Below are 25,720 nucleotides of genomic sequence, written 5' to 3'. Positions count from 1 at the left end.
CACCCCGGCCCCGCCTCCCGCGCTCACGGCACCGGGCGGGGGATGCTGGCAGCTAGCGGCTCGTGGGAACCATGCTTCGGGGGTTGGCGGGCACCCGGGCCGTGGTCGGCGCGCTGCTCTGGGGCTGTGGGCTGGCGCTGCTGCAGGGCGGGATGCTCTACCCCCGGGAGAGCCGGTCACGGGAGCGCAAGGAGCTGGACGGCCTCTGGAGGTTCCGCGCCGACTTCTCCCAGAACCGGCGCCAGGGCTTCGAGCAGCAGTGGTACCGGACGCCGCTGCGGGAGGTGCGGGCTCTGGGGACGGGGACCAGGGCAGGGAAGCTACTGGAAGCCGGGTCGGGGGTGTGGGAAGCCTTCCCCTGAGCCCTCGGAACTGCCGGCCAGGAGGAGGTTAAAGATGGACGGGCCTGTGGGGGCGTGGGGTCGACCCACCCGGAGAGTGACCCGGAACGAGGAAATGGGCGGGCCAGATGTCGGTGGGGGAGGCAGAGCCGGAACAGTGTCCCGGCACCGACCTGGGGGCGGGTGGCCGCGCAGTGGCAGGAGGGGAGGCTTTGGACGTCTTGGGGCCAGCTCTGCCCTGGCAGGAAAGACCTTGGGTTCCAAGGTTCAGGTAGAGGACGGGGCTTGGCATCCAGCCGAGGATCCCCCTCTAGGCCTCCCCTCTGACTTGGATCGTGTGGGCTGAGAACTGGAGCAGGGGCAGGCCTGTGTGCCCATCCGACACTCACCTCACTTAGATCCTCTTTTTAAAGTCTTTGCCGCCCAGCCCTCATCAGCGGAGGAAGAAAGGGTCGGGCGGGGGCTGGTGCCAGGCACTTCTTGCGCAACTCAGAGTTTCCTCAGCAAAGCGGCCCGTGCGCCCCGGCCAGCCTTCCTCCCTCCCTGGGGCAGTCAGTTGGTCATCTTCCTCTTAGTCAGGGTCTAGATTGACTTTGCAGATCCTTCTTGCCCTAGCCTGGTTGTGGCCATAGGCTCACCCCATTCCATGGAGACCCTGGTGCCTGCTGCCCGCTACCCTGAGAAAGAACTTATGGCCTCACCAGACCTTGGACACAAAGCATCCTAGCAGTTGGTCTCTCATCAGCAAGTTATCCATCCATTCATCCAATATTTGTTAAGTCCTTACTATGTGGCAGGGCTTGTGCCAGAAGCTGGGCAGACAGCTGTGAGGGACAGGAAATCCCTGCTTCCTTGGAGGTCACGTGTGTCTTCAGGAAGCTCTTCCCCAGGCTGCTTCCAGACTCACTGAGCTCTCTGCCCCACTCCTGCCTTGCCTTCTCCCTGAGGTGTTCAAGGGTGCGGAGGTTCAGGGGATTCCCTGCGGGGCTCAGATTCACCTGGTTCTGCCGGGACGTCCAGAGGTCGTATCTCAGGGGCCCTGGCCCCTAAGATAGTCCCCTGCCATGCTCCACGCTCTCTTCGTAGAGCTGCTCACCTGGCAGCAGAGGCCTTGTTCACTCTTTCATTCCCAGCGCCTAAAACAGCATGTAGGTGTTCACTGTGCACCACTGAGTGAGTGAGTGAGTGCATGCGTGACTGGGTCTGCTTCATGGAGTTGCGAAAATTAAATGAGTCCGTAAAAGACATTGGTCAGTTGCTGGTGGGGTGGCCTGGAATCCGGGAGGGTCTGGGAGAAGTCATCTCGTCCAGCTTCTTCCTGTAAGTGGGGTTGCTGGGGAGGGCCCCTTAGCTTCCCAGGTGATCTGGACCTGATTCCGGTCCTTGTCTCCTCAGTCGGGCCCCAGCCTGGACATGCCAGTTCCCTCCAGCTTCAACGACGTGGGCCAGGATGGGCGGCTGAGGAGCTTCATTGGCTGGGTGTGGTATGAACGGGAGGCCACCCTGCCCCAGCGATGGACCGAGGACCTGGGCACAAGAGTGGTGCTGAGGATCGGCAGCGCCCACTACTACGCCATCGTGGTCAGTGCAGCGAGCGGCAGGCGGAGCGAGTAGGGTGCCTGGCTCCCAGCCGTCACCTGGCAGCCTGCCTCCTGCGGTGCCCGCGGGGTGGGGGGCACACTCATGCCCCGCACTGGGGTTTGTGCCCTGGGTGGGGAGGGTGGCCTCATCTATTCCCCCAGAGCTCCCTCCCTCCACCTCTGAGGCGGGTGGCAGCTGGCAGCCCGTCCCACCAGCTCCCCCCATACTGCACTTCTACGTGAGGGAGCGCCTGAGATGGCAGGGCCCCCTCCTCATATATCCCTGTGTCTGCAGTGGGTGAATGGGGTCCACGTGGCAGAGCACGAGGGGGGCCATCTCCCCTTCGAGGCTGACATCAGCAGGCTGGTCCAGAGTGGGCCCCTGTCCTCCTGCCGCATCACCATCGCCATCAACAACACGCTCTCCCCCAACACCCTGCCGCCAGGGACCATCCTCTACAAGACGGACACCTCCAAGTGAGCAGCACCTCGCCCCCTCCCCGCTCCGCCCAGTGGTCTTCCCGTCAGGGGCAGGGTAGCCTTAACAGAGGTGAGGCCCTGGCTCCGGGAGGCCAGGGAGACATGTGAGCTGAGGTCGAAGGACCCAGGGCAAGGCCACTGTCCTCCCATCCTAGGTACCCCAAGGGTTACTTTGTCCAGAACACAAACTTTGACTTCTTCAATTATGCGGGACTGCATCGGACTGTGCTCCTCTACACCACGCCTACCGCCTACATTGATGACATCACCGTCACCACCGACGTGGACCAAGACACTGGTGAGGCTTCTGGCAGGGTCTGCCGTCAGCCAGGCCCCCAGCGGCTTTGTACCCTGTTTGGAAAGATCCCCTAGGAGAAAGACTGTCCCATCCACCTCAGCAGCTGGAATCCAGCCTGTCTGAGCTGGCAGGGGCTGCGGAAATCACCCATCTGCTCTGACTTCACTTTGGGAGGAAGCGGGGCTTGCCTCAAATCAGAGCTCGTGGTGAATAACAGCCCAGGATGCAGGAGAACCCCGTGTCCCTTCCCCACTGTGCCATGTGCCACCCTCACTTTATCTCCCCTCGCTGCAGATTAAGCTCAAAAAATAAACGGCTGTCAGCTACGGGCTCCTCAGAAAGGTGGCCTCAGGGCGCTCTCATCTGTGTGACCCCAGGTCACATCCCTTCCTTTTCTCTCTTGTCTGATCTGTCTTGTCTCCTGCAGGGCTGGTGAATTACCAGATCGTTGTCCAGGGCAGTGAGCACTTCCAGCTGGAAGTGTGTCTTCTGGATGAGGAAGGCACGGTCGTGGCCAAGGGGACCGGGGGCCGGGGCCAGCTGCAGGTGCCCAGTGCCCACCTCTGGTGGCCGTACCTGATGCACGAGCACCCTGCCTACCTGTACTCGTTGGAGGTAATGGTGGTGAGGACTGGGCTGTGGGAGGCCTTTTCCCCCCATCCAGCAGCTCTGGCTTCAGCAGGTATGGTCCTCTGATCTTCCCAGTCAGTTGGATTGAAGAGTCCCCAGCCTGCTTTTTTCCAGCCCTTGGTGGGGAGGCCCAGTTTGAAGAGCAGGCCCCAGGGGCAGGGTGGGCAAAAGTTCCTTCTTTTTTAAATTTTTACATCTTTATTGGAGTATAATTGCTTTACAATGGTGTGTCAGTTTCTGCTTTATGACAAAGTGAATCAGTTGTACACATACATATATCCCTGTGTCTCCTCCCTCTTGCATCTCCCTCCCACCCTCCCTATCCCACCCCTCCAGGCGGTCACAAAGCACCGAGCTGATCTCCCTGTGCTATGCGGCTGCTTCCCACTAGCTATCTATTTTACGTTTGGTAGTGTATATATGTCCATGCCACTCTCTCACTTCGTCCCAGCTTACCCTTCCCCCTCCCTGTATCCTCAAGTCCATTCTCTAGTAGGTCTGCATAAAAGTTCCTTCTTGTTCATGGCAGATGCCTGTACTTCCTGCATCTCTCTACCTGCTGTTCCAGAGGTGGGCTGCCGTGGTTTGCAGGGGGCCATCCTGCCGAAGTGCGGGCTGCGTTGTGTTCAGGCCGTCCAGGATGCCTCATGCCCAGTGCTTGGCTTTTGCAGGTGAAGCTGACCGCACAGACGGCTGCTGGGTTTGTGTCTGACTTCTACACCCTGCCCGTGGGGATCCGTACCGTGGCTGTCACACAGAGCCAGTTCCTCATCAACGGGAAGCCTTTCTATTTCCACGGGGTCAACAAGCATGAGGATGCAGACGTGAGTTGGGGCTCCTGAGTCCCTGTGGGGGGGCCATTTCTCGCCATCCCTTCCTCCGCGTCCCTTGAAGTGGTTGAGGGCAGCTCAGAGCAGTTAAGCAAACCGCTCAAAACCACTGCCCAATGGGGCCTGTGCTTGGCCTGGATAGCGGGCTAACAGGGTGACTCTGAGGGGCCCAGCTCTAGTAGGAAGGGCATCTTCAACGGGGACAGGGGGCAGGGGCTCACTCTGCTGTGCTGTCCCCTAGATCCGAGGGAAGGGCTTTGACTGGCCGCTGCTGGTGAAGGACTTCAACCTGCTTCGCTGGCTGGGCGCCAATGCCTTCCGCACCAGCCACTACCCCTACGCAGAGGAGGTGATGCAGCTTTGCGACCGCTATGGGATCGTGGTCATCGACGAGAGTCCCGGAGTGGGCATCGTGCTGGCGTGAGTGCCCGCCAGCCGCACAGCCCAGCCCGCCCAGCTTGGCGCCCTGTGACCTGCTCCCTTTCCTCCCCTGGCCCCGCAGCCAGAGCTACAGCAACGTGTCTCTGCAGCACCACCTGGAGGTGATGGAGGAGATGGTCCGCAGGGACAAGAATCACCCGTCTGTTGTGATGTGGTCTGTGGCCAACGAGCCCGCTTCCTTCCTGAAACCAGCTGGTTACTACTTTAAGTGAGTGCCTCTGCCTTCCCCGGGTCAGGGGCGAGACCTCAGCCCTCTGGCCCAGCTCAGCCTCGGCTGGTAGCTGCAGGAGAGCTGCAGTGGGCCCTGGGGTGGGCGTGGGCTGTGAGAGGGTCAGCACCTGCTCCCAGCCCAGGTACATCCATACCTGGTCAGTTCAGGGGACCAAGTACCCACCCACCCAGATTGTGATTTCAACCCAGTGTCTCCTTGACACACCTGAAATGAAATCCAGAGTTAACCTAACCCACTTACACACATAACTTCAAATTAAGAAAGAAAAAAAATAGTGACGTGGCCTAACCGTAGTATAAGGGAGTCATTTGTAAAATAATCCGTGAGTGCCTGGGCCTGACTCCCCGGAAGATGCAGTGAAGGGGTCGGGAGCTTGCATCTGGATGTGGCATCTCCCTGAAAGCACAGCTACAAAAGCTGATGACGGGGGCTGGAAAGCATAGTTGGTGACTCTGATACCGTGAGCAGCGTTTTCTTCAGTGTTGCCCTCTTCTAAAACACTGAGCCACCCCAGGTAAAGTTGCAACCAAAACCAAGTATAGTCGTCCCTCGATTTTTATGGTATCTCCCTTCCTGGGAAATTTAGTGCGTGTTAAAACTGCACAAAACCACTTCGTGATGCTTCGGGTTCATCTGTAAAGGGGAATTAAGCTTTATAAAGCCGGCTTACCTAGGCATGTAATTATAAACAGGTTTGAAATGACATGCATGCTCTAACCATTCTAAGTTACATTGTTGGACGGGACCAGGCCATCTAAAGTTCATGGTCCGTTCACTGAATGCCAGTAGCTCCCCCCACCCCCCAGGCATTGCTGTGGACAGAAATCCCACTTAGGGGTCATCTCCCCGCCCTGGGCTGGCTCCCCTCGGGGTGTTCCTTGGTTCCTTCTCTCTCTTAATGGTCATGCAGTTGTAGTGTAGCCTGGAGAGGGGAATTATTTCACTTCCTGTGGAGGCAGCAGAGGCCATGGAAATACTCCCTGAGGCGGACACTGCCTGCATCCCAGTGTCCCAGATGGAGGCTCTGAGGAGTGGACCCACCCGGGTGAAGCTGAGCTCCGGACACGCAGCCCCAGAGCACATGGCACAGGGATGTTGAGCCAGGCTGGTGGACGGAATTTTTTCTGTGACGTGAAAGGATGATAAGCTTCCAGGGGCAGGTGCCTGAGGTTTCCTGTGAACCTTTTTGGGAGGTGCGGAGAAGGAGAGGCTTGATTTGGGAGCAGTGGCGATGGGGCAGGATGTAAGTAGGGCTGCCTGGGCCGGAGGCGCTCAGCTGGGCTTTGAAGCTCCCCAGGTGACAGACAGGCTGTTTTGGACAGTGGGTTAGGGACTTGCAGGTCGCAGGGCAGTGTTCTGGCCTGTGGAAAACACAGCCTTCGAGTGAGAAGAGTTATAATGGGTGGGGGGGGGGTGTCAAGGAAAAGAAAACCAGCTGTGAGGAAATAGAAGAGGAAAATAGGCTTAAACAGTGAGTGAGGGTGACCTGCACTGGGGAGGCTGAGCCCTGACCACAGACCAGCCCCTCTGTTGGGAAGCATCCTCTCGCCACCCCTCCTTGGTTAGCAGGACTCAGTGTAAATGCCGTGTCTTCAGAGAGGCTGTGCTGACGGTCTGGTCTCGGGGATGTGCCGCCTTACGGTCTCATAGAACCCCGTGCTTCCCCTTCATCATTCCCGCCAGCGCTTGTCATTTGTTACATTCGCCCGTGTGGCTTCGCTCCACGGAGCTTCATGGCTGTTTCAGTTTCTAGCGAGTGCCCAGCGCACAGCCTGCCTCCCAGCCCCCGACTTACGTGCTAAGTTAATATCCATCCTAATCCACACCCCGTCCTATTTTCAAGAGCTTCGCCAGAGATGCAGAGCCCAGCTTTTGGCAGTGGCCAGCCCAAGGACCTCTGCTCTGTGCCTCCCGCCCCTGGAGGATGGCCTCTCCTCTGGGAGGGGTGGGGGACTAGGAACTGGGGAGGGAGGAAGGAGGAAAGAATGATGTCAGGGAACGTGATGCCTAGAAGAACGTGTCTGCTTACCTGAAATACACTGGAAGGCAGGGAGGAGAGCGGTGTCTTGGGGGTCTTTTTGGCTGGGAAGATGAGAAGGAGAGGATGCGGGATGAGAGTCCTCCCTGGACTGACTGACGGTGCCGTGTCTTCTGCCCTCCGTGGACAGGACGCTGATTGCCCACACCAAAGCCTTGGACCCCTCCCGGCCCGTGACCTTTGTGACCAACTCCAACTATGAAGCAGACCTGGGGGTGAGCCTGGGGGTCTCCATGCCACGTCTCCCCTCTGCCTGTCCTCTCATCCTGCCCGGATGCTTGCTGACATGAGCCGCTGGGAGGGACCACAGCAGCCAGTCCACCCATTTCCATAGATGGTCTTTAGGTTAAAGAGGACTGCCCGTTGACTTGCCAGGCAGTGTGGCTTCTTGCATCTAAGGAGGCTGGGCACAGGGAGGGCGAATTCATTCTCCGTTCAGACCCACCAGTTTTTATGCCCCTCAGTTTAATAGGCTCAGAAAAGGGTAGAGGTTTAAGGGAGCCTAAAGTCATCATCGTCCCATTTCTCAAACCTGGCTGATCGTCAGAACCACTAAGGGAAGCTTTCTGAAAGTGTAGATATCTGGATTCTGAGATTCTGATTTAGTAAAGTCCAGGGTGGGAATCTTGAGTTTTTAAAAAACTCCTCAGTGATTCCAGTCATCAACCCAGCTTTGGGAACCAGACTAGACTAGATCCAGACCCTGGGATTGAGAATCAGAGGAACAGGCTCACACAGCCGGCCAGACCCCACGGCCACCCTCGCAGTCCCTGGGCGCAGCAGCCCCTCGGAAGCCGTGTTGAGTTGCACGGAAGCTGTAAAACATGGGAGCGAGAAGATTCTCCTCCGCTAGAGAACCGAGGCCAGTACTTAAAAGTGCTCCAGAGGGAGATCACGTAAAGGAGAAAGAATGGATGAGAAAACCCATGCACAAGTACAAATTGTCAGCACTGTCATTTTGACATGGATGGGACAGTTTGTAGCCCTGGTGTTCCTGTGCCATCCCTCGACGACACCCCCTTGAAGGAGTGCGAAGACTGTGGCCAAATACCAGTGTGACACAGGCAGACCTGGACTTTCTCAGAGCCTAAGTGATGTCCCTTCCCATTCTAGTGGCAGGGGGGCCTCTGCCGGTCCCCCCAGAAGGTTGCCAGGCTCACCTGGCGGGGTGTGTGAGCCATGGTCATGGTCATGTGCCCACCCAGAGGCACCACTTTGCACCTGAGTCTTTCCGCCACCAGTTCGGAAAGGTGCCGAGGTCACTTGGGAAAGACGGACCACGACAGTCACAGTGCAGACTTTGGAGGTGGGTGTGGGTTCAGGTGAGCTTTGCTGCCCACTGAGCACCACACTGTTCAGATTTGAGGCAGTCCCGCCCCATCATCTGGGCTACCCTCCTAGGAGGGAATTTTCCAGCCACTTTATGGCCCACAGTACTAGCTAGCTCAGGAAGGTGAATCAAGAGGCTTTGTGAGGAGAAAAACTGCCTTTGTCCCTTAGTTGGGAACACTGCTTCAGGGCCAGGGGGACAGCCAGTGACAGGAGCACAATCTAAAGAGGAACACAGTCGGGTTGGGATGGGCCCTGGGCTCCCACTGGGGCCAGCGTGCTGGGCACCCTCCCCTGAGCCCAGCTGCAGCCAGGTTGGGGGCACCAGCCCAGAGTTAAGAGACTTGTTCGATTCAGGTCTTTTCCAACCCCACGTCCTATACGTGTGAGCATCCAACTCATTTCTTTTTTAAAATTAATTAATTTTATTTTTGGCTGTGTTGGGTCTTTTCGTTGCTGCACACGGGCTTTCTCTAGTTGCGGCGAGTGGGGGCTACTCTTCATTGTGGTGCGCGGGCTTCCCATCGCAGTGGCTTCTCTTGTTGCGGAGCATGGGCTCTAGGCGCATGGGCTTCAGTGGTTGTGGCACGTGGGCTCAGTAGTTGTGGCTCGTGGGCTCTAGAGCGCAGGCTCAGTTGTGGCACACGGGCTTAGTTACTCCACAGCATGTGGGATCTTCCCAGACCAGGGCTCGAACCAGTGTACCCTGCATTGGCAGGCGGATTCTTAGCCACTGCGCCACCAGGGAAGTCCCCTAACTCATTTCTGTGTCCCCTTCTTACCTCCTGTGCCAGAAGTGCTGCCCCCCCTGCCCAAGTGTAAGTCCGAACGCTATCCTACACTCTCCTGGTTCGTGAACACGTTTTAACACTCTTCCAGGTGCCTTATGTGGACGTCATCTGTGTGAACAGTTACTACTCCTGGTATCATGACTACGGGCACATGGAAGTGATTCAGCTGCAGCTGGCAACCCAGTTTGAGAGCTGGTATAAGACCTACCAGAAGCCAATTATTCAGAGCGAGTACGGAGCAGAAACCATCACAGGGTTTCATGAGGTAAGTAGTGTAGACATTCGAGTTATTTTTTCACTCTCTTGGACAGTGATGTCATTCACTGCCCCAGGCTAGAAAGGTGCCTCCTTCCCGGTCCCTCACTTGTCCTGATGACCTCCTACAGCTCACCAGGCTCACCTTAACCTACCCCTCCACATGGCTGCCCTGGGCTCAGCCTCTGCCTCACTTGAGTGGTCCTCAGACAGCCTCCCACTAGCTGGCCAAATGGTCTTTGGAACAAATCCAAACCTTGGGAGTCCCGCCACTGGCTTCTCCTGGCCCACAGGACGAAGCCCTAATCTGTGGTCAGGGCTGTCAACACCCTTTGCCCTGTGCATCTCCCAGGCCTTCATCCTCCTTTGCCTTCAGTCCTGGACCCTGGCCTGTTTTCACTGTACTCACAGGCCTCTGCTCTGGCTTGGCCTGTTCCTTCTACCTAGAATGCCCTTCTTAGCACCATAATCATCAACTAATGGGTTCTGTTTTGTTTTTTTTAAGGGATTATTTATTTATTTACTTGTGTATTTATGTATGTATTTATTTATTTTGGGCTGCATTGGGTCTTTGTTGCACCGCGGGCTTTCTCTAGTTGTGGCAAGCGGGGGCTACTCTTAGTTGCGGTGCACGGGCTTCTCATTGTGATGGCTTCTCTTGTTGTGGGGCACGGGCTCTAGGCACACAGGCTCAGTAGTTGTGGCGTGTGGGCTCAGTAGTTGTGGCTCGCGGGCTCTAGAGCACAGGCTCAGTAGTTGTGGCGCACGGGCTTAGTTGCTCCGCAGCATGTGGGATCTTCCCGGACCAGGGCTCGAACCCGTATCTCCTGCACTGGCAGGCGGATTCCTAACCATTGCACCACCAGGGAAGCCCAACTAATGGATTCTTACTCAGCATTTGAGCCTCAGCTTAGGTGGCCCCTCTTTGGTGAGGTTTACCCCACCTGCCCGGGCAGAGGAAACTCTTCCCCCTGCTCCGTCTCTGTCTCAGCATTTCTCACTGTGCACTGTCATGATCTCTTTGGCTCTCTCCTTGACCAGACCGAGGGCTCCAGGAGGGAGACTAAATCCTATTTATCGTTGCTTCCCAAGCACTCAGCAGGGTCCGGCACACAGCGGGTGCTAACTGATACTTGTTAAGGCAATGAGTGAGATCTTGGAGCAAGATTTTGGTTTTGGGGGGAGTTTTTTTTTGGCTGCGTTGCACGGCATACAGGATCTTAGTTCCTCGACCAGGGATTGAACCCACACCCCCTGCATTGGAAGCATGGAGTCTTAACCACTGGACCACCAGGGAAGTCATTGGAGCAAGGTTTAATCACTAGCTTTTTCTCCTTGTTTTGTCCATTTCCTCACCAAAGATAGGCTGTTTTGTCTTGTGGGGATTGTTTTCATGTGGATTCTTGAACCCCAGCCAGCTGACACTCACCTGTCACAACGGCTGGGGTTCCTTGTTGACACATTTCTTCATTTGCTGATCCTTAGTAGGTTGAACAGTAACCCAAATGGACTCCCTTATTCTGTTCACACCCTTAAATTCATCTTGCCTACACAGAGTGCCACTTGGACAGACTGCTAATGTAGGGGGAAGTATTTTATGAAGACAAAGTATGTACATTTGTCCTCCCTCTTTGAAAAGGTGACCAACTCTGAATTTTTAACAAATTCTGAAAAGGACTTCCCTGGTGGTCCAGTGGTTAAGACTTCCCCTTCCAATGTAGGGGGTGTGGGTTCGATCTCTGGTCCGGGAGCTAAGATTCCACATGCCTCCCGGCCAAGAAACCAAAACATAAAACAGAAGCAATATTGTAACAAATTCAATAAAGATTTTTTTAAAAAAAGGGAAATTCTGAAAGAGTCTGGGTCAGCACTCTCTGATAGTGCCTTTGTGGTGATGGAAATGTTCTAGACCTGCACCGTCCAGAACGGGAGCCACTGCCACGTGTGACTTTTGAGGACTTTGAACGTGACTAGCGTGACTGATGTAGTTTAAAGTAGTTTTAAATTTAAATAACCTCGTGTGGCTAGCGTTAGACAAGGCAGGGTCATTTCCATTAAAACACAGAAGGAACTCGACATCTTGCCCTGCCCTCAAATCCCGCTTTGGAACTGCAGCAAAACAGGGCTCAGTGGTACAGTCGTATCTTTGGTGTATAGTAGCTTTCACTGTTGTCGTTCTGTATCTTTTTTTTTTTGCCTGTGCCACGAGGCATACAGTATCTTAGTTCCCCGACCAGGGATCGAACCTGTGCCCCCTGCAGTGGTGCAGTGGAAGCACAGCGTCTTAACCACTGGACTGCCAGGGAAGTCCCTATAATAGCATATTTTTCCTATAATAGCATTTTTATTTATTTATTTATTTATTTTGGCTGCGCCAGGTCCTAGTTGTGGCACTCGGGATCCTCACTGCGGCACACGGGATCTTTAGTTGTGGCATATGGGATCTAGTTCCCTGACCCTATCTTTCTAGTTTGTCACTTTGTCTCCAATGCCTGCCATATAAGCAGATACTAAATAATTATTTGTTGAATGGATGAATGGGCTAAATAGCAGCTACTTACCCAGAAGAGATACAGATGAATCTGAGGCGAGTTAAATCTGAGTCACACTAGTTCTCAAATTATGCACTGGCAGCTACTTCAAACTTGAGTTTTAAATTTATTATCCAGAGACATACTTTTACTCCTAGTGTAGTTCAGCGTTAAGACTGCACTGGGGAATAGAGATGTTAAAGATAAAGCAAATATTAAATTCTGTTTATGGGAATTCCCTGGTGGTCCAGTGGTTAGGACTTGGCACTTTCACTGCCGAGGGCCCCAGTTCAATCCCTGGTCAGGGAACTAAGATCCTGCGTGCCACGCAGTGTGGCCCAAAAAACCCAGTTACTAATTAAGGTGTTTTTTTTTTTTTTTTTTTAACCTGGGCTGTCATACCCTGGCTGTGTCCCTACACCGGCATCAGCAAGTCCTGCAGTCACTATAGCCCACCATGAGGACAGATGTTTTGGTCATCACGTGGATCTTTATTTTTATCTAACATTTACAGTCCTGCTTGTTCTGAGTCCTAAATTCTCTTTGCCTTGACTTCCAGGACCCACCTCTGATGTTCAGTGAAGAGTACCAGAAAGGCCTGCTTGAGCAGTATCACGTGGTTCTGGATCAAAAACGAAGAGAATATGTGGTTGGAGAGCTCATCTGGAATTTTGCTGATTTTATGACTGACCAGTGTAAGTGGCAGTTCGGTGCATGGAATGTACTGCTTCTCCTTTTTTCAGGTTGGCATTTTAGTTCAGGACGTTTGGCTGTAAGAACCCTGGAAACAAGAAGGGGGAAAGCTGATGTAATCAATGCAGGCTACGTAGAGGATTCCCTAGGAAACGTAAGTTGCTTTCAGCAAGCAGCCATCACTTGCTGGCTGCCTAAATCATTTTATGGTAAACAAGCAAATGGGAGAGGCTACCGTCTCAAGGCAGAGATGGCTAGCTTACCTCTGTGGTTCACCACAGTATAAGGAAAAAGTGGACCTCGTACTGGATGTATTTGTGGGATATACTCATTATTCCAGAATAAGGTACAAAGCCCGAGGAACTTCAGATATTTCAGTCTGTTTTATATTTTTCACTTATAAAAGGCAAGTTTGCCAAATACAGGTTAAGTGTCAAAAGGTTTTGAATGTGGGAGTGTTTAAAAGCCTTCAAGGTGAATACGACCTGTACTTTCTCAAGTGGGGATAAAGAGGGCTACTTCACAAAAGTTCCAAATGAGTTTCCCATTTCTTTCTACCCCTCTAGGTAACTAGCTTCTTGATATACCGTAAACTTAGGATAGCAATCTGGGGAGGAAGGGAAGGATTTGGTAGTAGTGGGAATTACATTACTTACGGGGAAAGACAGGTTTGTAGAAGGTTAAAGTTTTGTTTTGTTTTGATATATTTTTATTTATTTATTTGGTTGCACCGGGTCTCAGTTGTGGCAGGCAGGCTCCTTTGTTGCAGCTCGCTGGCTCCTTAGTTGTGGCATGCGAACTCTTAGTTGCAGCATGCATGTGGGATCTAGTTCCCTGACCCGGCATCAAACCTGGGCCCCCTGCATTGGGAGCACGGAGTCTTAACCACTGTGCCACGAGGGAAGTCCCTAGAAGATTAAGGTTTAATTAAAAATCCGAATGGGAGAGGTGAAGAAAGAAAGAGACAGCATGAGCCTCCACTCTGCTTTTGGCAAACGAGATTAACAGCTCCTGGAAATAAGCTTGGATGGAAGTCTAGTTTTGTGACTAGGTGCACTGCTTCGCATAGTAAGGAATTAGCTGTGTGACCTTGTACAAGGTACCTACCTTTTCACAAGCCTGTAAAGTGGGGCTAACGCCTACCACCTTGCAGGTTGACACAGGGATTCCATTTGACGAAGCGCTTGGCACAGTGCCTGGCGTTTGCTTTTCGTGGAAGAAATTATTGTTGTCTTGAGCTTTTCAGTGGGAAAGACCTGCTTTCCATTTAACAGAAGCGGTGGTTTCTCTAGGAGACGGAGGGGTTTGCTGGGAGTGTAGCTGCTCCTTTCCCAGCTCCAGCTCTGGCGGACTTGCCACCAGGGGTGGGGACCCAGCTGGAAGTCTGCCCAGCGGGACTTTAAAATCTACAAGTAGCTCCCTCTTAGGCGCCTGTGACTGGTCAAGTCTCTGGCTCCCACTAGCACAGTTGTCTCCTCAGAGAGGTGCAAGCCTTTCCAAGGGGAACTCTGTCTCAGCCCTGCTCCAGTTACCAGGCAGGTGGGTACCCATAATGTCTTAAACCTTATTTTGCAAGTAAAAGATAAATAATTTTGGATTATTTCCCTAACAGAAGAAAAATTAACACACCAGGGAGCTAAGTGTTTTTGGAGAGCAGTGGTATTTAAATCTTTAACCCGTTAAGGAGCCACTTCATCAGATACCACTTCAGACCAAGCATCTCTAAGCCATGAGGACCTCTCTGTTTAGTGCCCAGCTTGGCTCCAGGCTGGTTGTGATTTGGCCCATCAGAAGTCATCTGAAATACCTTTTGCCTTGTTTTTAGCACCACAGAGGCCGATAGGGAATAGAAAAGGGATCTTCACTCGTCAGAGACAACCGAAAAGTGCAGCATTCCTGTTGCGAGAGAGATACTGGAAACTTGCCAATGAAACCAAGTGCCACCGGTCAGCTGTGAAGTCACAGTGCGTGGGAAACAGCCCGTTTACTTTTTAAGCAAGAACTACCTCTCTGCTGACAAGGGCTCTGTCAGCCCCTCCTTCCCAAGTAGGGGGCGACTTCCACAGGACACAGAGCAAGCGCTTCCTGGACTGTGCATGGCAGACCGGGAAGTTTTCTGGTCTGGATTTTGTGGTCATTTGCTAGAAGGGAACGTTAGAGGTGAAAATAAAGGCTTTTGTAGTATGAGAGTAAGGAGTTGGCTTAAAAGCGACCATCCATAAATTCAATGATCTGTACTGCTGAAGCATTGGAAATGGTTTTTCTGTGTCAGGCTGTTTTCATGGCCTTAACCGAGTACAGAGTCTTGAGAAACCTCTGCTTCAGCACTCGCCACAGTCAGAGTCGCTGGTTACAGACTGTGTGCTGCCACAGGAACAGCCCTGCCGCTTTGGGGCCACCTGTGCTTTAGGCCGGCCTTGACTTGAGTGGGTGACAGTAAAAGACAAGTGCTAGTAGCTCCACAGATAAGCCGAAGTCCCAGCACATTCACAGAAAGTAGTATCATGCTGGAATAATGCACAAGGTTGAGGTACCAGTTTCCAGAGTTAAGCTGACACGTAAGCCTAAGAAAGGTAAGAGTTGAGGAATGTCAGAATTGGAAGGGAGCTGAGAGGTTACCAGTTCTTCTGGGACGTTCTTCCAACCTCAGCCATAGTTTTTTCTGGACTGAGAGGGATAGATGGGCGTAGAAGCCCACTGGGCCATCACAGCTGACTCCAGTGAATGTGATGAGGCCTCTTTAAACGGGCTGGGCCTGCAGACAAGTAGGACAGGCTCTTGTACCTCTGGGTGACGCCACCCGCTCTGCTCCTGAGGATGGTCTTTCCTTATGGAATCTTTCCTCCTCCTCCTCCTCTTCCACAGGCTCCATTAAGGCAAGTAAGGCACATTGTTTGTAAGAGTTCAGTGTTCATCTATCTTGGTTTAAAGCTGAAAGCTTTGGAAAAATACTGTCCAATCAAATAGAAGACCGTGAAACAATACAATTCTTAATACAGAGCTTGATCCACTTCACTTGCGGGGGATTTCACATCTCAGCACATGCCCTTTTTTACCCTTCCTTTCCAAGCTCCGTGAAAGGAACAGTACAGATAATTTAACCTCATTTTAGTGGCCGTCTTTAGACCATTTTTAAGAAATGAGAGTGTAGTCAGTTCAAATAATGTTAGGAATTCTAGTGGTTACATATGTCTTTCATTACCACTAAACTTAAGTCCCTTGGAGTAATCAAGTTTTGTGTTCCAGTTTAATGTCAAGGAATAATATATAAAACTCTTTACTTGACAAACATTAAAAAAAAAATTAAACATCACAAACACACTTAAATGTTTTACAAATTAGAGGTAAGGTCCATTTCTTAAGTCCTAAGGTTCTAACACAGGGCACATTTGTTCTATTCAATAAAATATGGCTAACTGCATTTCAAATGGCATCATCTTTCTTACAGATGTTAACTTTTTAGATTATAACAGTGGAGTGTTCGAGATGAGCTAAAGTAAAGCAGTGGAAAAACAGCTGATTAATACATTCTATGTGCTTACAGGACTGTAAGCAGTAACATTTTTTCATTAATTCTTGACAACCACATACATCATAAATCAACAGGAATTCCAAGAACTAGAATCTCTGAGAATTCTGCTTGTGTCTTCTCTAAGTTACATATAATTTAAGAGAAGAATCAACTCAGTACACCTGTAGAAATACATTCTACAGTACACCTGTAGAAATACCTGTAGAAATACATTTCAGTACACGTAGAAATGAAGCTACAGAAACAATTTCAAGAATATAAGACTGAATTCATTTCTGCTGCTTTTTTGAAATGGCAATACTGCAGTATAAGAATGAGGGCAGCACAACTTCCACAGGTAACTTCTACATTTATTTTATACCAAAAAGTTATGTGCAACAAATAAACATTCTTACATATTTACATTTGTTTTTACCAGTTAGCAAAACTGTGTCCTAAATCTCTGATAAAGAATATTTCTATCTATATTAAAGGGGAAATCTGCCCAGTGAACTCCATTTTAAATGAATGTTTACTCTGGAGCTTAAAGCACTAGTAATAAATATTTTTGATGGAACGCACTATACAGATCATACACCTAATACTTAGGCCATGCGTAATAGTTTTATAACAAAACATTTCACCTTTTCTGGGCTAATTTGTCAAAAAAAATGTTTACCCAAGTAGCCTGGACTCCTACCCCCGCCCCCTTTGATTTATTGAAGGGTAGCTCTCACAAATTAGGAATCGTAAGTGCTGCCTAAAATATCTGAATAGAAATGTTTCACCAGTGCTTGCCTGTTGGGGAGAAATACACGAGGACAAAGACTGAATATCAGGTATTCCTTCCCAAATAGGTTACCAAAAATAATAGTGGGTTTCTTGTTGGCATTTGTTCAATGCTGATTTTTCAGGACAAGATCTGTCAGCATTCATTGGTGTCAAGCTTTGCTGAAGACAACTTTGCACTTTTGCTGATAGTCTTAAAAATAAATGAAATACAAGAAAACTAAAGCCAACTAACAGTTTTAATTTAACTGTAGTCTTCGTCCTGTATCCTACCTAGTAGGTCCAAGGATCTCTTGTACCAAATGATAGACCTTTGTCTCTTTGTAAGAAAATAGTCAATGCTTTCAACATCCTTAGAAGTAATGGATTTCAGGAGAGGCTCTATACATCAAGTAAAAGTAATTCCTGGCACACAGCTAGTTAAACCTGAGTTATTTCACCAGACGTTTACCCTCACTGATAGCAACTAGCTACAATGAAAAATACCAAATCCTCCAAACCACCTAGATTCCCTAGAATTTATCATCTAACTACAACTTCTCTTATTTCTTCAAATGATAGGACTGTCAAATAGATAAGAGGCTTCGTCGTTACAAGTCATTTTGAAAACCAAGAAGCAGAAATTCAATTTCTTCCCTAATCTGTTCTTCCACATTGGTGGCTAATAATGTTGCAGTGTTTAAATATTCTGTCTAAATAGTCAAAATCGGGGGCGTCCCTGGTGGCGCAGTGGTTGAGAGTCCGCCTGCCGACGCGGGGGACGCGGGTTCGTGCCCCGGTTCGGGAAGATCCCACATGCCGCGGAGCGGCTGGGCCCGTGAGCCATGGCCGCTGAGCCTGGGCGTCCGGAGCCTGTGCTCCGCAACAGGAGAGGCCACAGCAGTGAGAGGCCTGCATACCAGGCAAAAAAAAAAAAAAAAAAAAAGATAAAATCGTCAAAATAGCCCTCAGATTTTATAACATGGGGTTTTCCCCCTCTTCTGGGGTGTAATTGAGGATGTAGAGGGAAGCCTAAATTCTTCCCGGGCAAAAATACCAAATCACACGCATGGGGGGGGGGGGGCGGGCGCGGGGGACGGGGGCGGGTCCTTTGCTTACAGCGAAACAGGCGTCACCGCGCTGGTATTTCAGGCAGCACGTGGTCATCACCCAGTGAAAAGGAGGATATTAATTCTGGGGTCATAGGAATGTGGCAACAATTTTTCTACAGCTGAAACAGTGGTTTACCCAAGGCTTAGAAAAGCAAAGGAAAAAATTCGAAGGGTCTGGCTGAACACTGACGTTCTCTCATGTAAGAGTTGAAGATGTTCGCAAGAACGCAACATCAAGACAAGCTTTAACTCTAACTGATACAAAATATGGTGAAAAACAATTTTAAATTGGTACACGAGGAACTTGTTTAGCACGACCAGAGTTATATATACCACGAAGTCTTCACCGTGAAGCCAGTTCCACTCTAGCGGAGAAAAGAGAAGCAGTAAACTGCTGGGTAGACGGGAAGCACTGCTACAAGACGACCTCGTTGCACGGTTTTCCAGCATTAGGACTTGTTTCTCCATAAATATCAGACATCTAATCAATGCTTTCTAGAGTTCTTTAACTATAGAAACAAGAACAATACATAGATAATAAAACAGGCATTGAAATATTCACATTCTTGGGAGAACATAAGCCTTGATGAAATCTGAATTAAGCTCTCTTTTACAAAACTGGTTTAACCTGGTTGAAAGTACATTACAACTCGGATTTTATACCTGCCTTGGGCCAGAAGAATACACTGCATCAATTATGAGTTAGTTGGAAACTGCTGAACAGTTGCTGTCTCTGCACGTTACAGTTTACAGAGCAGAGCCTGTCCCCTCCCTTCAACAGAAGGCAAATAAAGCACTCAAAAGTTACCCGGTCTCTTTTTAACATAATGATGAATGGAACTGGAGGCAAAAACATGGCTACTACTTCTCAATCTAAGGAATAAAATGATCATATGGAACCTTTCTATAGAATGCAAGTTTTCTACTTCATGCTAAGAAAGGAAGGAAGGACACTTCTGCCCAAGTTCAACACACAAAATATTTGGTTTGAGATTTAAGACAGAAGGCACTTTTAACAATCTGATATAAGATGTTAACCATAGAAACATACTGTCACTATTTCATTTGGGCTTATTCAGATCACTTTCGCAAACTCTGCATTTGGGTAGTTATTAGAAAGAGTACTGTATTTCACCTTGAGATATTTCTACCTTTAGTACTCCTCTCCCAGTTAAGCAAACTGAGCAGCATGTCAGCCCTAAAGTGTACAAATCCAGTATCTGACTCTAAAACAATTAAACTAGACGTCTGGTTAATCAGTGTAGAAAGAAGCAGGGAAAACACTACAGAGCTACCCAAGAGCAATCCAGCTCTGGAGCGACTGGGCTTCTACTGATGATTTCAAAGTCAATACTGTTGGGTTGACTGGCACCAATGTTAAGGAAAATTCTCTGCAGGAAAATTCAACTGTTGTAAGAGATTTTACCTAAAAATGCCATATTAATATTTCCAGCTTTTCTCCAAAGAAATCTACCCATTTTCCCATCTTTAGTATCCTGAAGGCCTTGGACTTGAAAGTCTGGTCACATGACTCATTCTGTAAGGTTATAACTGATCCAGTTTTATGACTAGGTACAAGCTTGACTTGAATGTCCAAATTTAGTTTCCTCCTTTCAGAGAAAGGAGATGAAAGGGAACCAATCACCCTATCATTTTTGCTGTCAATGCTAGACCCACAGCTCTCAGTGCTTTTCACAAGATGCTCTGTATGGACTTACTATTTTCACTATTTCTTCAGTCAACGTTAAGCTGACATTTCTTCATTGCTACACTTCAACTAAACTGTACAGTAAGTTCTGCAGGGATGGATCCAATATTTCTACCTTTATTTACAAATATCACATGAATGGATTCTAGTTGAATCTACATGTTTAAATCCATCAGCTAAAAACATTACATATTGTAAACATGGCAATATTTAATACAGTATCTATTCTAAAATATTTTCATGTCATGATCACATTTGTTATAGCTGAAATGTAATTTATACACATTAGAGAATTACTAGCAATGGTTGCTCACTTTACAATTGAGGGAAGGAGGCTAGGGCTACATTTATTATTTCAGAAACATCTCCAAAGTAAAGTTAAAGCTTGTCTTTGATTGGCTCGGCGTATCCTCTTTTTTTCTTTTTTTTTTTTGTATCCATATTTAAAATGAAGATTGACACAGAAAATAGCTAGAGCTCCTTCTAATTTACAGGATTTTAAAAAAATCAGTTTAAGATTCTTAGGGAAAGTGTCTGTTGTGAAGAATTAAAAAAAAAAAAAAAAAACAACAACAACCAAACTGCTGCAAAATAAACTTAATGGAAAAAGGGACTTCAGACTGTCAGTTAAGAGTTCGTCAGGTGGTTAGTCCTGCTTGGGCTGCAGTTGCCGTTTCCAGGCCTCATTCAAGTAAACTAGTCGTTTGTAGTTGATGATAAGAAGAATGAAGTTCAGCACATATGTGATGACGCAGATTATGCAAAACTCCTTCAGCACAAAGTACAGGATGTAGGCCAGGTACAAAGACCCCACTACAGACATGATGGAGGATGTCATGAGGATTAAAGCCGCAACTGCACTTGCTGTCAGGCCTGCAAGAGAAAGAGACACTTGGCTCAATCAGACCTTGACACTGGAGAGAAAGTTTCTGAGTTAAAAGGTAACATTTTGTGATTTGCTGCAGTGTTGGAATACGGATCTTACAACAAAACATTCTGAAATTGGAGGACAAAAACTACAGGTCTATTTTGTTAAGATTATGCAGGTTGACTCTGCACATAGGATACCAGTTTTATAGCTGCAATATTTTTGACTTGTCAATATTCTAGATGAAATATTAACTTATTTCATAAACCAGCCTCAGTTAAGGCACACAAAGAAAATACGCAGTCTCTCAATCACATTATGCAATGAGCAGATTTGTAAACTGACAGCCCTGCCTCCTCTAATGAATAAAACAACACGAGGACCACAAGCTTCTCGTCCAAGCAGGACACATTTGATGAGACCCTCCCCCTGGCCTTTTCACTATAGGTAGAATCCCCACCTGTGGAAAGTAAAATTTGCTTTCCCATGTTTAGACAAAAAAAAAAACAAAAAACATAATGAGAGATGATTATGCCAACACGCTGCTGAAGAAAAAAAAAATCATGATAAACATTTCAGAAAGGGCTCTCCCTGAGGCATAAAAGAAACCGCATTTGACCAGTTGGCCACATGCGGGTCAAACCAGATCAAGTTATGTGTGCTAAGCTTGGTTCTCAAGACAAAGGCTTGCCTGAATTCTTGATGCTACCTGACATCTTCACATGTATTGTTTTGTAATTTCCTGTAGCCAACAGTATTGAAAACATGTGCATTTATTTTCAAGGACAGAGGAGACAGCAGAGCATATTAAACTACCTATACCCTCCTACCCAGCAAGTAATGGATAAGGATCACAGAAACAGGAAAAAATAAGAATAGGTGGTAGTGGTTTGAAGAGGTTAATTAAGAAGCTGAAATTCCCGCTGCAAGTAGAATGAGAAGTTGCCTGTGGACTGCAGCTTGGCCATGGGGGCCGACTTGCCCCAACACCAGTCAGTACTAGAGAATATGATGCTTTAACAAGGCTCTTTAAGACTAAGATGCTGTTGCATTACTTATGCCACCTGCTTTTGTAAATGAAGATTTATCGTAACCCAGCCACGCTTATTCATGTATGTAACGTCCATGGCTGCTTCTGCACTAGAGTGGCAGAGTTGAGCAGCTGCAACAGTCAGAAGAGCCTAAATTATTTCCTATCTGGCCCTTTACTAAAAAACATAGTTTGCTGACCTCATCTGTGCTAACATCTAAAACCTCAGAAATTAATGCTGTCAGGGACTTCCCTGGCGGTCCAGTGGTTAAGACTCCGCACTTCCACTGCAGGGGGTGTGGGTTCGACCGCCGGTTGGGGAACTAACTAAGGTCCCACATGCCGTGTCGTATGGCCAAAAACTGGAAAAAAAAAAAAAAAATTAGTGCTGTCACCTTAATTTTATCTAAGAAAGTGATATGGGCAAGTTATTTACTCTCTCTCTGCAACTCTTTTCCTTAACTGTAAAACTGTGATGATAATCATGACTGCCTCCGAAGGCTGTTGTGCAGAATAAAAGAGCTGATTCCCTGGCATTCCAGTGGTTAGGACTCGACACTTTCACTGTGGTGACCTGGGTTCGATCCCTGGTCGGGGAACTAAGATCCCGCAAGCTGAGAGGCGCGGCCAAAAACAAAACAAAACCAAAAAAGGCTGTATCTTGAACAACTTAGAAGGAAGTGAAGATGATGTGCTCTGGAAACCAATGTTTGAGGAGTTGAAATGTGCCACAGTGGTAAAGACACTGACACTAAAAATGCATGTGAATGCATAAAATGTGAATAGAAAAGATACATATGGGGACTTCCCTGGTGGCGCAGTGGTTAAGAATCCACCTGCCACTGCAGGGGACACGGGTTCGAGCCCTGGTCCGGGAATACCCCACATGCCGCGGAGCAACTAAGCCTGTGTGCCACAACTACTGAGCCTGCACTCTAAAGCCCGCAAGCCACAACTACTGAAGCCCACGTGCCTAGAGCCTGTGCTCCCCAACAAGAGAAGCCACCGTAATGAGAAGTCTACGCACCGCAACAAAGACTGGCCCCCGCTCGCCACAACTAGAGAAAGCCCACGCGCAGCAATGAAGACCCAACGCAGCCAAAAACAAATAAATAAATTTAAAAATAAATTTATAAAGATGCATATGATACACATGATTTAAAATGTGTATATAATGAAATTAACAAATTAAATATTGTAAACAAATCTGTTCAACCCCTATCTCCAAGAATTAACACAGTCTAAGCTTTTCTTAGGTTATTTTAATATGGGCTTATACTTTATATTCTTCAGAAATCCAAACAAAACAATTAAATGGAATAAAAGTGGAACTCTCAAAAAAAAAAAAAAAAAGTGGAAGTCTCAACCCCAGCCCCCAACCACACCATTTTCTGTGCATTTACATGCATATATATAAACATATATTTATCCTACATCTATTATACCACAACTTGCTTTTTTCACTAAACTATGTCTATATCTTCCAGGGTTTGTACACCTACTTTTCCCTTCAATGGCTACATAGTATTTTCTAGTATGCTTGTAACCTAATTTATTCAACCATTATGTTTTGCTAAGCTACTTCCAATTTTTTGCTATTTTAAACTGTACTGCTGTGAATATTCTTGTGCGTATTTTCATATGTCTGCAGGATATACAGATATGGAACTGGGCAAACATGACGGGAGTATTGAGAAAAATTGATACACAATTTGCCTTGTAATAAATCTACTGCAGCTAGACAGAAGACCTGGCAGATAACAGGATAAAATATTAACAATTGAAATGCAAGGACAAAAAAGGATAGATTTAACTCTAAAAGTATGAAAACTCTTGTACAATCAAAACTCACGAAACTAACATTAAAAAGGCTAAAGAATGGGTAAAATGTCTGTAACAGATATGAAGTGTACCATTATCAGGATCCCAATAACTAAATTGGCAAGAAAAGTAAATTAAAGTACAGTAAAATTAAAATAATGGCTACTAATATGTAACTGCTGAATTAGAAATTTTACAGAAAAAACTTTAAAAAATGAGGATAGATGAAGCTTTGGGGAAACCTGACAACTGAGGGAAAAGCAGTTTGGTTATACCTATTAAAATCCATACCAAAAAAAAATCTTTGTTTGTTGATTCTTTCATCCTACAGTTAGATATTTATTTTGCAGAAATAATTCAAAGAGGGAAGGGGGTATGAGAAGGGGACTTTAAACAAAGTTGATCAGTGCAGTGTTATTTAGGACATTAAAAAATCTGAAGCCTTGATGTTCACAATAATAAAACACTTAAGAGGATAGACAGTATAAGAGAGTTCACATAAAATTAAGTGAAAAGAGTAGACTACAATGGCAATAGTGGCTATGTAAAGGTGATGGAATTATGACTGAATATCATATACCATTAATGTTTTCTCAATGCATAATATTTTAAAATAGCTACAGAGTATACAAAATAACAAGGGAAGAGGTTTCCAGGGCAGACTGTTTGGAGTAATAATTTCCCTGAATGCGACTTGTTTTTCTAGGCATCATGGGATGCTGCTGTCCCTGATTAAACACCAACAGATACCAAGTTCAGCATGAGCTTCGTCAAAATCTTAGTGCACCAAGTTTTCACAACACCAAAATGTGTTACAAACCAGTTGTTCTATCACTAACATGCTTTTATTTAATATAAAGACACACATCAGGGCAAAGACACAAAGTACTAAATGAAATATAACAAACTTATTTTTGTATTTTGCTGTAATATACTTACCAAGTAATAACTGTAGTATATAAAATATAAGTCCAAAGACACTGTTTGGCTGGTTTAATACACCATCCTTTCCAAAAATGGAACCCAAAAGACCAAATCCTCGACCCCATCTGTAAAATAAAGAAAACCAGTAACCCTATACTTGAGTTTTCCTATTTAAAAAAATGTAGAATTATCTGAGCATATCATGCCCACATACCCATCTGAAACTCTAAATTGCCCATTTCTATATAGTCTCTTTTCCTGACAGCATTAGTATTTGCAGAGGAAGGGCTCTTTCGATTTAAGCCAGGGTCTCTTAGCAGCAGCACCACTGACATGCTGAACTAAACGCTTCTTTGTGGTGGGGGGCTATTCAGTGCGTTACAAGATGTTCAGCAGCATCCGTGGCCTCCACCCACCTGCCAGCTGTGCCTCCCAAAATGTCGTCAGCCATTGCCAAATGTCCCCTGGGGGCAAAATCACCACCAGTTAAAAGTCACTGATGTAAGCTCCCCTAACATAGACCATAATGTTGCCTCCTGACCGGGACATGCATGAGGAAACATATCCTGGGAACATACCTTTAAATGTACAATAGAATATCAGAAACTTAGTCTTTCCCTAGAATCTTATCTCAAGAGTAAAAAGTTGATACATTATTTGCCCCATCAGTTTTTATTTGCAGTTTAACTGAAAATGTTGCATTTGACTTTACATTTTCAGAATCTTATTTTCTTATTAAAAATTAAATTCTGATTTAATAAAATTTGATACAAATATCAAACTAACATTTACTTTGGATAAAAACCTTTGATAATAACTTTAACTCTGAATGAAAGTGCTTTTTAAAATACCAAAAAGAAAATGTTTTCAGTCTGTAGCAAATTACTCAATAAAATCTAAACTTGGGTTCTGAAGACAAACTACCTGAAAATAAGGATAAATAAGTGAATCCTTACTAGTCACACGACTTTAGTGTCTAAGAAAGAGAGTGAAATCTTTTCATAATGATGATGTTGGGAGATAACCCTAGTTTTACAAGCAAGTGAGAACCATGAAGATTGTTATTAAACAATTATATGCGTCAAGGAACACAAAATAATCTCGATCATATTTGTTTATTCTTTTACACATCAAATACTCATTGTGTTCCAGGTGCAGACAGTGGGTCAGGTGCTGACTTGTCCCGAGTGAACAAGTCAAAGTGGTGCCCTTGTGGGGCTCATATTCCATTTAGGGAAAAGTAATAGACAAGTAAATGACTAACTTATCTTCAGAAATGGATGCACTATTAACAGATACACAGGAAAGTTGAGAAGGTGGGTTATTCTACATCAGAGCTTTTGAAAATTTTAAACTGCATGCAATCACCTTGGAGTTTTGTTAAAATGCAGATTTTACTGCAGCTGGTCTGTGGTGGGGTATAGGACTGCATTTCCAAACCAAACAAAACAAAACAAAACGCTCCCATGTGATGCTCATGCTTCTGGTCTGAGGACCACACTCCGCACC

General features: G+C 47.3%; 2 protein-coding genes across 5 annotated transcripts in view; one reads left to right on the top strand and one right to left on the bottom strand.

Moving 5' to 3' along the window:
• The first annotated feature begins 7 nt into the window (after window positions 1-7).
• On the top strand, window positions 8-14,714 carry GUSB (glucuronidase beta). Of its 4 annotated transcripts, XR_004345700.1 has the most exons (13): window positions 11-284; window positions 1,737-1,922; window positions 2,217-2,398; window positions 2,557-2,699; window positions 3,127-3,314; window positions 4,001-4,153; window positions 4,401-4,579; window positions 4,662-4,808; window positions 7,001-7,085; window positions 9,079-9,255; window positions 12,336-12,425; window positions 12,520-12,623; window positions 14,295-14,706. XR_004345700.1 is itself a non-coding variant. In XM_032604464.1 (12 exons), exons 1-12 carry the CDS (start codon window positions 72-74, stop codon window positions 14,462-14,464), a joined length of 1,959 nt encoding a protein of 652 aa, XP_032460355.1. In that variant the 5' UTR covers window positions 8-71; the 3' UTR covers window positions 14,465-14,714. The 4 variants fall into 4 exon arrangements, 3 of the variants coding, with proteins under 3 accessions (XP_032460355.1, XP_032460356.1, XP_032460357.1); XM_032604464.1 differs by lacking the exon at window positions 12,520-12,623 and having other exon boundaries at window positions 8-284; window positions 12,336-12,471; window positions 14,295-14,714; XM_032604465.1 differs by having other exon boundaries at window positions 10-284; window positions 12,336-12,623.
• A 500-nt stretch (window positions 14,715-15,214) lies between these two features.
• Window positions 15,215-25,720, bottom strand: part of VKORC1L1 (vitamin K epoxide reductase complex subunit 1 like 1) — a 61,654-nt gene continuing 51,148 nt past the window's right edge. Inside the window, exons 2-3 of the mRNA XM_032604475.1 lie at window positions 24,227-24,336; window positions 15,215-20,441 (exon numbers count right to left, since the gene is read on the bottom strand). Coding sequence (XP_032460366.1) covers window positions 20,215-20,441; window positions 24,227-24,336 — 337 coding nt within the window. The 3' untranslated portion in view covers window positions 15,215-20,214. The remainder of the gene's footprint in view (window positions 20,442-24,226; window positions 24,337-25,720) is intronic.

Source organism: Phocoena sinus, chromosome 15, assembly GCF_008692025.1.
Source record: "Phocoena sinus isolate mPhoSin1 chromosome 15, mPhoSin1.pri, whole genome shotgun sequence".
Taxonomy (NCBI): domain Eukaryota; kingdom Metazoa; phylum Chordata; class Mammalia; order Artiodactyla; family Phocoenidae; genus Phocoena; species Phocoena sinus.
This window is presented reverse-complemented; position numbering and strand designations above follow the sequence as displayed.

Bases quoted from the DNA above. Each gene is read 5' to 3' on its own strand.
- GUSB (XM_032604464.1), top strand. From the start codon at position 72: ATGCTTCGGGGGTTGGCGGGCACCCGGGCCGTGGTCGGCGCGCTGCTC. The intron at 4,580-4,661 runs GTGAGTGCCCGC...CTGGCCCCGCAG, and splicing joins GGAGTGGGCATCGTGCTGGC to CCAGAGCTACAGCAACGTGT. The intron at 7,086-9,078 runs GTGAGCCTGGGG...ACACTCTTCCAG, and splicing joins ACTATGAAGCAGACCTGGGG to GTGCCTTATGTGGACGTCAT.